The sequence below is a fragment of the Oryx dammah genome, unplaced genomic scaffold (assembly GCF_014754425.2).
Source record: "Oryx dammah isolate SB20612 unplaced genomic scaffold, SCBI_Odam_1.1 HiC_scaffold_26, whole genome shotgun sequence".
Lineage (NCBI taxonomy): Eukaryota > Metazoa > Chordata > Mammalia > Artiodactyla > Bovidae > Oryx > Oryx dammah.
In genome coordinates this window covers 31,087,951-31,101,090 of record NW_024070210.1, presented here as the reverse complement: position 1 = coordinate 31,101,090, position 13,140 = coordinate 31,087,951, and the positions used below count along the sequence as shown (strand labels likewise).

The following is a 13,140-nucleotide window of genomic DNA, read 5'->3' as shown; positions in this document are numbered from 1 at the left end:
AACTGATTCAGTTGACATTTGTTTTGTAACAACACAAAGAACACATTTTAGGATGTGATGATCACATGAGCTCTGTCTTCCTTCCTTACACACACACTTATTAAGTAGGTAGATATCTTAAAAATATGATACTTATGAAGGCAACATAAAAAAGCTCACCTTAAGTGTAGTCCAAAATTCAGCCCACAGATCCGAATATTGTGCTAAATTAAAGATTTTTAAATGCAAAGGTTACTGAAATAATTTGAACATTTTATTAAAGTAATGCTATTTGTTTCTCAAAAACCATTTTTATCTATAAGTTTCTACTTCTGAAATGTCAGACTAACACTTGCCCTCCCACTGTAAAAAAGGAGAAAATGGGACTAAATATATAAAACAAATAAATTTGCTGCAATATCCAGTTTTCAGATACTGGAGGATGGGCAACCCAGAACGGTGACACCTAAAAGAAGGGAGCCCTCCTCCGGTCATTGGGCTCTCCTGGAGGGATGCAAGCTGAGCAAGGCAGGCTTGCACACAGACACAGAAATCTGTTCAAAGATTAACCAATCAAATCCAGCAATATATGAAAACAGTAACAGCTTTTGAATAAGTGGATCTTATCGCAGGAGTGAAAGATTGGTTTGACATTCCAAAATCAATCAGTGCCATTTTCCGCACTAGCCTTGTAAAGGAGAAACACCACCTGAGCGTTTCAGTAGCTGCTTGAGTCGCTGAGGTCATTCACAATGGCACTGCTTGCCCATGTGACGGACCCCCTCCTAATACCCTGGACACCCAACCCTGTAAGCTCCCCTACCTGGCACCAGTTGGCATGTGTCACACACCACTGCTGGGGGAATCAAATGCATGCACTGGGGTGCAACTCCACCGGAACTCCACTGGGAGAGGCCACCTGCAGGCTTGCACCTACTTTCCACCAAGCCCTTTTCCCTTCCCTGATTTTACTTGGTATCCTTCACTGTAACAGACAATAACCGTCAAGCATAACAATGTCTGAGTCCTGTGAATCCTTCCAGCTAATCACTGGGACTGAGGATGTTCTTGAGGACCTCTGAAACTTTACTAACAGCTGTGAAATCTTGCTGAGAAAAATTAAGTAAGTTCTAAATAAATGGAGGTATATACTGTATTCTTGGATTGGAAGTCTTCACTTTGTTAAGATGTATATTCTCCTCAGATTGATTTATAGATTCAACACAGACTCAATTAAGATCCCAGCAGAGGTATGTGTATGTGTAGATTAATAAGCTAATTCTAAAGCTTATATGGAAATCAAAATATCTAAAATAACCAAAATGATTCTAATAGAGAAGCACAAATGAGAAGAACTTGCATTACATGATTTCCAGATTGAATATGAAACTATAGCAATCAGGACAGTGTGATGTTGGTATAAATTCAGATACTTAGAATAAAGGAACAGATTCATAAAACTGACTTTTTTTAAAGTCATTGAGTAATACAATGCTAAAAGGAAAGTCTTTTCAAAGATGGTGCTGGAACAACTGAATATGCATAAAACAAAACCGTTATATTTCAACCCTTACCTCATACCATATGAAAGAGTTAACTTGAACCAGGGATCTAGACATTAAAGCTAAAAAACTAGTTGGTGAAGGGTAGGGAAGCCTGACGTGCTGCAGTCCATGGGGTCGCAAAGAGCTGGACACGCCTGAGCGACTGAACTAAACTGAACTGAAAAACTAATAGAGAAAACATAGGAAAAACTCTGAGAACTAGGCTTAGGCAAAAAAGGACACAAAACATACTAATGCTAAAAAGACAAACTAGATAAAGCAGACTTTGTTCAAAAGAAAATTTTAAACTTTTTTCTAGGGCACCATTAAGAAAATGAAAAATCAAGCCTTAGACTGAAGAAGGACTAATTTCCAGACTAGATAAATATTTTAACTCAATAAGAAACACAAATAACACAAAGCAATGGGCAAAGATTTGGAAAGACATGTGGCACTGACTTTTCAGGTCAAGTCACAATGCCATGAACTCCTGCTTTGTTTTCTTGGAATGTTAGCTTTTGAAACACAGCAGGTCAAGCAACTACACATATGGAGAGGCCACATAGAGGTGTTCTGGTTAACAGTCTCCCCTGAGTTCAGCTGAGAGCCAGCATCGACACCAGACACGAGTGAGCGGGTCTTCAGATGACTCCGGTCCCCAGCTGCCGAATTACCCCTCAGCCATCAAGTTGCCCCAGCTGATGTGCAATAGCTCAGGCAGAAGTTGCCGCCACTAAGTTCTAACCAAACTGACAATTTGTAAGCAAAGTAATCTGTAATGCTTGTTATGTTGTAACAGATAATTTGTCAACAATACAACATAAAAAATGATATGTAAGTGGCCAAAAAACAGTAGAAGACACTTAACAACCTTAGTCGATAGAAAATCTTAATCAAGAGGAAATGTCATTTCATAGCTACTAAATGGTTAAAATGACAACAATTTTAAGTGCTTTGACAATTTTAAGTGCTGGAGAGGATGTGGAGTATCCCATTGCTATTAGGATAATAAGTCTGTACAACTACTTTGGCAAACAGGCTATTTCTTATAAATCCAGTGATTCCCCTCCTTTGTATTTACCCAAGAGAAACTAAGATAAATATTCTCAAAAACACAAATAGTAACCCCCAAATGGAAACAATCCAAATGTTCCTCAGCTAGTGAAGGGATAAACAAAATATGGTACATCCCTTTAAAGGACCACTACCATACAGCTACTTCCCCGGTGGCTCAGACAGTAAAGAATCTGCCTTGCAATGTAGGAGACCCAGGTTTGATCTCTGAGTCAGGTAGATCCCTTGGTGAAGGGAATGGCAACCCACTCCAATATTCTTGCATGGAGAATTCCATGGATAGAGGAGCCTGGCAGGCTACAGTCCCTGGGGTCACAAAGAGTCATGACTGAGCGACTAACACACTTTCACTATACAGCTATAAAAAAGCAAATTAGGATATATGCAGCAACATAGATGGATCTTTAAAAAGTCTTCTGAGTAAAAGGAGCCAGGTACAAATCAGTACATGTTCTATCAGCCCGTTATATCCAATCCTTAAGGACAGAAGGCCCTGTCCTTCAGTGGTTTCTAGGAACTGGCAGCAGACTGGGAAATCAACCATAAAGAGACACAAGGGATGCTTTTCAATGACGAACATGTTCTGTATCTTTCTGGTGGTATGTACACCTGTCAAAACTCATTGAACTTAAGATGGGTGCATTTTATTATATCAAACCAGTAACACTGATTTCAACAAAAGAGAACTTTATTTTTTTATATGTAAAAGGTCGCTCACGACACATTACTTACTCTGAAATTTTGTCAGCTGACAAGGCAGGTCACTTGAGGAGCACATGAGGTCTTCTTCTCCCCTTTCATATTGCTCTATGTTGTCCTTTAGGTATGCAATATACTGGAAATTAAAGGTGGATGGTTGCTTTAAGCTGTTGAATTATAGTAGGTTAATTATCTGTGTAGTCACTTAGCAAACATTTATTGATCCCTCCTCTGTGTGTCCTGTCATTCTAGCTGCCGAGGTGACAGTGGTAAGCACAGCCCTTGCTAAGTTAACGTTCTGGTGAGGGAAATAAGGGACCTTGTTTCCTAGTAAGCATTTCAACTTCACCCAAATAAAGTGATATTCTGAATTTCCACAAAAAATGAACTAAATAAGGTATGCTGCCTAAATGCACTGTGTCCACAGGAAAAAAAATTTTCCTTTTGGCAAAATGTGTGTTCAGTATATGCTACAAGGCAGCAATGTTGCCTCACTGGAGGTATTCATAGGACCTCAGAGAGATGAATTATCAAGTCAGGAAGGAAGGAAGGAAAGTCACTCAGTTGTGTCCGACTCTTTGCAACCCCATGGACTGTGGCCTATCCTCTGTCCATGGGATTTTCCAGGTAATGGTACTGGAGTGGATTGCCATTTCCTTCTCCAGGGGATCTTCCCGACCAAGGGATCAAACCCAGGTCTACCGCATTGTAGACAGACGCTTAGGAGACCCTACGGAATTGCTCACTCTAGTTGGATGTTTCATTGGGTTGGCTGCAGTGACAGCAGTGATTTGGATATCAGCGACATGGCTTTCTGTTCTAACTACCCAGTGCTCAGGAACTCTAAAGTCTGGGAACTCTGAAAATGTGGGCATTATAAAGTAGGCACCTGCTCAGTTTCAAGAGAGAAATTGTCAAACACTAGAAACTACTGATAAAAATCTTAGAAGTGGTCCCAGTGCCCTAGGAGAAGACATGGACCTGTTCCATAGGACTGTTCATGAGGATGTACCAGAGGGGCTCTCCTGCAGCCTTACCCTGTGTCAGTCTTTGCACAGCTTGCTGGCAGGTTTTATAGTAAATCTAAGTGAAAGCTATCATAAGCCAAATCCAACTCATCATTCTTGCTCTCTTTGAACATGGATCACTGTTTATAGACTGGTCTAGTTCAGGTGGCTTCCTGTAACTCTCTATTAGTCCCCTTTTCAGTCTTTTAGTCCCCTTTTGGTCTCCACTTCTACTGTTTCTTCTTTCAAAACAATCTTTCTTCCGAACTCTGTTCACACCTCACTGTTCTCATTAACTATCCTCAAGGAATCTCACTATCTCCCAGGTGTTAAATGCTAACAGCACCAGGTCAGATTTTTTCCTGGAGCTCCTCACCTGGTGTGACTAAATGCTCATGCTCTGGGTGACTATGTATATGTGTCCTGGGTGGATTGTCACACTTAACCAAATTGTAATTATACATTTGTATACCTGTCTCCCCAGCCAGACTGTGAACTTTTTAAGGGTTTGGGACAGTGTCTTACCCATCTTTGTATTCACTGTTTCTTCCCTAGAACTTGGGACTCAGTGATGCTTAAAATGTTTGTTGAATGAAGGGATGAGATCGTCAAAACAAAGAGTGATGAATGAATAAGATATAAGCATAGGGTCATCCAGGGATCTCGAGTCCAAAACAGAACTTTTAGAATCAATGTTTCACATAATCATCCACTTGCTCACCCATTACCAAAATAGCAATGAAAATTCCAACTAACTCAATAAATAATCTACATCATCTTGATAGGAAGACAGTCTTGTGGAATGTTTCATAGGTGGATGAAATTCCTTACAAGGTTGTTTCAAGGCTAGAAGGGTGAAGATGTTGGATGTGTGTGGGTTACTACCAGTGGCACCTGGGCTCTGTGGAGCACATCTGCCTTTTCAAAGTAGACTCATATCTCTTATGTCATTTAATTATACCGAAAAACACATGATATTAGACAGATAATTGTTGCCATTTAGAGTCTTAGTGCTGCAGGACTGCCCAAAGTCACACTACAGGGTTACTACTGAGTGACAGACTCAAATAAGTAAATCTTAAGTATTAATAAGCAAAACTTAATCTTTTGAGATTGAGACTTTCATTTTAGGGGTTGGATGAACAAATTCCTTTGCTATAAAAAGAACTACCATCAATCTGAAACAATCTAACTTTTAAAACGGGCACAAGACTGAACAGATACTTCACAAAGAGGGTCTCCAAGTAGCGAACAACATACAAATCATTTCCTGACTCATCAGGAAAATGCAAATTAAAACCACAATGGATCGCCTCTACACACCCTCCAGAATGATTAAATTGAACACGGCTGAATTTTGCCTAGAATCAGGAATAACTATGCTCTCTTACACTGCAGACAGGAGTGGCAGGTAGTGCCATGTCCTTGGGAGACTGCCCCTGTGCACTAAGGTGGACCATATGACCCTCTATGGCTCTAGAATGCCACTTGAGCTGTTTACCCAAAAGCAATATGTAACTACATTCATCAAAATACACGCAATAGACTTTTCATAGTAGTAGTCCAAATTAGAAACTCTCCAAACCCCCATCAAGAGCAGAGTGTATAAACTATAGTATAGCCATACAACGGAATACAATACATACAAACAGTAAAATACAATATAGAACTGAGAATGAATGAACCGTAACTTCACTCAATAATAATAAGAAACCTGGGAAGCATAATTTTGGGCAAAAGAATATGTATTGTATCATTCCATACATATAATGTTCAAAAACAGGCAGAACTCGTATACAGTGTTAAGTCAGTATAGCATATTGTGGGAGAGTATAGTATATGATATAGTATATTGTGGGAAGGTCAATGACAGGAAGCCCATAGAAGACATAGAAGACAGTATCTGGATTCTGTCGATGGGTGCTTTGTTTCTTGATCTAGGTGTTGGTTATTCAGTGTGTTCATTAAACTGTGTATGATGTGGGCGCTTCTCTCTGTGTACTTTAAGTTTCACTTAGAAAGTTTCAAGAGTTATTCTCTCCTTTTCTCTCATAACTAGTACAGATATGGAAATCAACCATGACCATCGTACAAAGTAAAGTGCTCTTGAACTTACCTCTTTTAATCTTTTATTTTCCAGGATCAAAGCATCTGTTTTTAGGTCATGAAAATAGACTTCATTTTCTAAGCTTTTTAAAATTTCAAAATGAGCTTTGGTTTTATAGCTTTCATGCTCTCTTAACTGTTTCAACTCCTCCTTCACTTTCTTCTGCTCAAACATAAAATCCACAATTACCTTATAGAGTTCAACTAGCAGGGCGCCAGTGTATTAAGCTGCCTGTACCACATTCAGAGAAGGGTTCTAATTAGAGCTGACCCTTGAACAATGCGGGAGTGAGGGACACCAACCCCCGCCCAGTCAAAAATCTGGGTATAACTTTAAAATTGGTACTCTATTACCAGTTTCACATCTCCCGATTGAAGCAACCACAGACCGTGTAGTGCATTCACTGAAAAAAATAATTCACAAATATATGGACACACGCAATTCAAACCTATATTGCTAAAGGGCCAACTGTAATTCCATGACCATCAGCAGAGGCTATGAACATCTTCCCTTGAAGAACTTTTAACTCCAAAGCTAATGGACTCTGGGAAGCAAGTCTACGGATCCCAAGTTAAGAGCCAAAGTCAAGCTATTGAGACAACTTCACAAAATAGAATATATCTTGATATATAAACAATTGCCTGTCAAAATGAGGAAGAAGGGAGTAGAATTTATTGAGGTTTTTTCAGGGAGGATTTGATATTTGCTATTTCTCAAAGAATATTACTTTATGGATTTTTCTGAATTCTCTAGTCAGTTTTAAATTATTATACTGTTATAAATCACATAATCTTTGTATATTGTATAATTGCCCCTAGCAGCATCCTATTAGGAAAATAGAATTATATATATAATATGTTGTTCTGTTGGTTGTTTAGTCACTAAGTGGTGTCTGACTTTTTTGCAATCCCATGGACTGTAGCCCACCAGGCTCCTCTGTCCATGAAATTTCCCACACCATCTACTGGAGTAGGTTGCCATTTCCTTCTGCAGGGGATCTTCCCAACCCAGGGACTGAACCTGAATCTCCTGTGTCTCCTGCACTGGCAGGCAGATTCTTTACCGCTGAGCCAATGGAGAAGCTCATATATATAGTATACTTGCAATTTTCCCCTTCATATTTTTCTATTTCCATAACACATTACAAGTTACTTTGATATCAGTGAATCTCAAAGAACACATTTTATGTTTAATCAACTGCACATACATAAGTTTATCACTAACTATTGATTATAAAATGTTAAAAGGTAGTAAACATCCATTTACCTGCTCCTGTTTCATTTACTCTCCTAACCCCTACAACCTTTGCCCATTATCCTTGTCTTCATAGGAATTTACCAGAATAACAGATATGAAAAGAAGCTTATAAAACACAATCCAATCTCTATTTTTTAAATAGGGCTTCCCAGGTGCTCAGTGGCAAAGAATCTGCCTTCAACAGGAGGCACAGGAGATGTGGGTTCAATCCCTGGGTCAGGAAGATCCCCTGGAGAAGGGCATGGCAACCCACTCCAGTATTCTTTCTGGAGAATCTCCATGGACAGAGGAGCCTGGTGGGCTACAATCTTCGGGTCACAAAATTGTTGGACACAACTATTGCAATTTAGCATGCATGGCACCTTTTAAGTAAGGAAAACGAACCCTCCCCCAGTGAGTGATTTTCCAGTGGTAACAGATTACATGTTAATCGCTTCTAAAGCTGATCTCTCTCCCTCTACACACACACACACATGCGTATATATGTATACATATATATATATGTATATATAAATGTCTCCAGCAGAGGCGTGGATAGGCTATGGTCTGCTTCAGGGTCGGGGGCACTGAGTGTGGCAGTGTGGGCACAGGACCTTTTGAAGGATGTCGCCATTATCTTCACTACCACCGCCATTGTTTGGTTCCAGGTCAAGGAGGGAACACAGTCCCGCCCATCAACAGAAAATTGAATTAAAGTTGTACTGAGCATGGCCCTACCCATCAGAATAAGACCCAGTTTCCCCCACAGTCAGTCTCTCCCATCAGGAAGCCTCTTATCCTTATCCTTCAGAGGACAGACAGAATGAAAACCACAATCACAGAAAGCTAATCAAACTGATCACATGGACCACAGCCTTGTCTAACTCAATGAAACTATGAGTCATGCCGTATAGGGCCACCCAAGATGGACAGGTCATGGTGGAGAGTACCGACAAAACGTGGTCCACTGGAGAAGGCAATGGCAAACCACTTCAGTATTCTTGCTCTGACAACTCCAGGAACAGTATGAAAAGGCAAAAAGATATGACGCTGAAAGATGAACTCCCCAGGTCGGTAGGTGCCCAATATGCTACTGTAGAAGAGTGGAGAAATAACTCCAGAAAGAATGAAGAGATGGAGCCAAAGTGAAAATGCCCAGTTGTGGATGTGACTGGTGATGGCAGTAAAGTCCAAAGTTGTAAAGAACAATATTGCATAGGAACCTGGAATGTTAGGTCCATGAATCAAGGTAAATTGGAAGTGGTCAAACAGGAGATGGCAAGAGTGAACAGAGACATTTTAGGAATCAGTGAACTGGCTCATTGGAAAAGACCCTGATGTTGGGAAAGATTGAAGGCAAGAGGAGAAGGGGATGACAGAGAATGAGATGGTTGAATGGCATCACCAACTTGATGGACATGAGTTTGAGACGGCTCCGAGAGTTGGTGATTGATAGGGAAGCCTGGCATGCTGCAGTCCAAGGGGCTGCAAAGAGACGGACATGACTGAGTGACTGAACTGAACGGAACTGAACTAAAATGGACCGGAATGGGTGAATTTAATTCAGATGACCACTGTATCTAATACTGTGGGCAAGAATCCCTTAGAAGAAATGGAGTAGCCATCGTAGTCAACAAAAAGTCTGAAATGCAGTACCTGGGTGCATTCTCAAAAACAACAGAATGATCTCTGTTTCCAAGGCATACCATTCAATATCACAGTAATCCAAGTCTATGCCCCAACCAGTAATGCTGAAGAAGCCAAAGCTGAACCATTTTTTGAAGACCTATAAGATCTTCTAGAATTAACAGCCAAAAAGGATGTCTTTTTCATCATAGGGGACTGGAAAGCAAAAGTAGGAAGTCAAGAGATACCTGGAGGAACAGGCAAATTTGGCCTTGCAGTACAAAATGAAGAGGGCAAAGGCTAACAGAGTTTGGCCAAGAGAACACTGGTCATAGCACACACCCTCTTCCAACAGCACAAGAGATGACTTTATACATGGACATCACCAGGTGGTCAATACTGAAATCAGGTTGATTATATTCTTTACAGCCAAAGATGGAGAAGTTCAATACAGTCAGCAAAAACAAGATGAGGAGCTGACTGTGGCTCAGATCATGAACTCCTTATTGCCAAATTCAGACTTCAATTGAAGAAAGTAGGGAAAACCACTAGACCATTCAGGTATGACCTAAATCAAATCCCTTATGATTATACAGTGGTAATAACAAATTCAAGGGATTAGATCTGATAGACAGAGTGCCTGATGAACTATGGATGGAGGTTCATGACATTGTACAGGAGGCAGTGATCAAGACCATCCCCAAGAAAAAGAAATGCAAAAAGGCAAAATGGTTGTCTGAGGAGGCCTTACAAATAGCTGAGAAAAGAAGAGAAAATGAAAGGCAAAGGAGAAAAGGAAAGATATATCCATTTGAATGCAGAGTTCCAAAGAATAGCAAGGAGAGATAAGAAAGCCTTCCTCAGCAATCAATGCAAAAAAATAGAGGAAAACAATAGAATGGGAAAGACAAGAGATTTCTTCAAGAAAATTAGAGATATCAAGGGAACATTTCATGCAAAGATGGGCACAATAAAGGACAGAAATGGTATGAACCTAATAGAAGCAGAAGATATTAAGAAAAGGTGGCAAGAATACACAGAAGAACTATACAAAACAGATCGTCATGACCCAGATGACCACGATGGTATGATCACTCACCTAGAGCCAGACATTTTGGAATGTGAAGTCAAGTGGGCCTTAGGAAGCATCACTATGAACAAAGCTAGTGGAGGTGATGCAATTCCAGTTGAGCTATTTCAAATCCTCAAAGAGGATGCTGTGAAAGTGCTGCACTCAATATGCCAGCAAATTTGGAAAACTCAGCAGTGGCCACAGGACTGGAAAAGGTCAGTTTTCATTCCAATCCCTAAGAAAGACAATGCCAAAGAATGTTCAAATTACCACACAATTGAACTCATCTCACACACTAGCAAAGTAATGCTCAAAATTCTCCAAGCCAGGCTTCAACAGTACATGAACCGTAAGTTTCCAGATGTTCAGGTTGGATTTAGAAAAGGCAGTGGGACCAGAGATCAACCATTGGATCATAGAAAAAGGAAGAGAGTTCCAGAAAAACATCTACTTCTGCTCTATTGATTACGCTAAGCCTTTGTGTGGATCACAACAAACTGGAAAATTCTTAAAGAGATGGTAATATCAGACCACCTTAAATGCCTCCTGAGAAATATGTATGCAGGTCAAGAAGCAGAAGTTAGAACTGGACATGGAACAAGGGGCTGGTTCCAAATTGGGAAAGGAGTACGTAAAGGCTGTACATTGTCACCCTGCTTATTTAATTTATATGCAGAGTACATCATGCAATATACTGGGCTGGATGAAGCAAGCTGGAATCAAGATTGCTGGGAGAAATATCAATAACCTCAGATATGCAGAAGACACCACCCTTATGGCAGAAAGCGAAGAAGAACTAAAGAGCCTTTTGATGAAAGTGAAAGAGGAGAGTGAAAAAATTGGCTTAAAACTCAACATTCAGAAAACTAAGATCATGGCATCCAGTCCCATCACTTCATGGCAAATAGATGGGGAAACAATGGAAATAGTGAGAGACTTAATTTTGAGGGGCTCCAAAATCACTGCAGATGGTGACTGCGGCCATGAAATTAAAGGACATTTGCTCCTTGTAAGAAAAGCTATGACCAACCTAGACAGCATATTAAAAAGCAGAGACATTACTTTGCCAACAAAGCTCCATCTAGTCAAAGCTATGGTTTTTCCAGTAGTCATGTATGGATGTGAGAGTTGGACTATAAAGAAAGTTGAGTGCCGAAGAATTGATTATTTTGAACTGTGGTGTTGGAGAAGACTCTTGAGAGTCCCTTGGACTGCAAGGAGATCAAAACAAGTCAATCCTAAAGGAAATCAGTCCTGAATATTCATTGGAAGGACTGATGCTGAAGCTGAAACTCCAATACTTTGGCCACATGATGTGAAGAACTGACTCATTGGAAAATATCCTGATGCTGGGAGAGATTGAAGGCAGGAGGAGAAGAGGATGACAGAGGGTGAGATCATTCATTGGCATCACCGACTCAATGGACATGAGTTTTAGCAGGCTTCAGGAGTTGGTGATGGACAGGGAAGCCTGGCGTGCTGCAGTCCATGGGGTCACAAACAGTCAGACTCCACGGAGCTACTGAACTGAACTGAACATATATATATATATATATATACACACACACATATATATACACACGTGTATATGCTGTGACTAAAAATTTCAAAACATTGGTTTATATAGGGTAACTTTAAACAATGCGACTTTCTTGAAAACTCTAGTGGTGCTAGGTAAGTACTATTGCCTATATATACCAATATCCTAATGAAAGGAAAAAGAATGAATATATTGATACTTTACCGTGTTGTTAATGTATCTTATAAAGTCTCTTGTAAGTTGAGAAATATTATTATTCAGTAAAGTTTGTTCATTTTTTTGTGCTATAATGAAGGAGAGAAAAAATAACTACTCACAATGTTATTAAATAAAAGAAAATAAGACATATACCTGGTTTTAAAAGCCAAATACTATTTTAAAGCTTATGATCAAAATCAGAAGTCAGGTGCTCTCCAATGCTGCTTCCACCCCTGTGTTTGACTCTTCAGAATCAACCATTTTTAACTCATTTTTACTTTTTCCTCTTCCTTTAAAACTTTCTTTCTGAAAAACCTTTTCTTTATAAAAATTTTTTCCTTTTCTTTCTTAAATTTTTTCCTACTTACTTCCTGATATAGTAGAGGAGGACATAGACACTCACATCTCCTGTGAACACTCACAGCCTCCATGTTTGCTTCCTCTAACCTCCTCATTAATTACAGATTTTGTTTAAATGAATTCCAACTGTTCGGGTCATTATGATAATGCAAAGTTTATTCACTGATGAGACAAATGGTACAGTATGACTATGTTTCTTTTCTTGTATAGTTTTTGTTTGTTTGTTTTTCCTGGAGTTAAAAATGACCTCACTTAAAAAAAAATGCTTAGTTTTCCATGTATATATCATTGATTCACACCAAAATCTATAATAGAATTGTAAAATCTTTCTGAAAATTACTTCCCATGTGGTCAAACACGTTAAGTAGTCTATCAGTTCCATTCTTCTGCCCTCCCCCACTGTCTTCTGTGCATTTTTCTTTAGTCCTACTGCAAAGCTGACACCTCCTGAGACTTCCCCTTGCAACTCTCTCATGTTAGACCTCCTGCTTTTTGAAACTCATACCCTCTTCTTTCTCTTAATTTATTTCTTCTATTTGTTGAAGCAAATTTTGTGCAGCTTCCTGAGACACAGTAGATGAGGTCTTATATATCTAAATATATCTCTATTCTACATCTCTAGTTGACTGATAGTTCAGATGGGTATCTAACATAGGAAATTTTTTTCTCTCAAAATTTTGAAGGCAATGTCTTCTAAA

General features: G+C 39.5%; 1 protein-coding gene across 1 annotated transcript in view; it reads right to left on the bottom strand.

The window, feature by feature from the left end:
• CCDC175 (coiled-coil domain containing 175) overlaps positions 1–13,140 on the bottom strand; it is a 79,458-nt gene that overhangs the window by 9,712 nt on the left and 56,606 nt on the right. Inside the window, exons 15-18 of the mRNA XM_040226356.1 lie at positions 12,089–12,168; positions 6,420–6,572; positions 3,330–3,432; positions 160–203 (exon numbers count right to left, since the gene is read on the bottom strand). Coding sequence (XP_040082290.1) covers positions 160–203; positions 3,330–3,432; positions 6,420–6,572; positions 12,089–12,168 — 380 coding nt within the window. The remainder of the gene's footprint in view (positions 1–159; positions 204–3,329; positions 3,433–6,419; positions 6,573–12,088; positions 12,169–13,140) is intronic.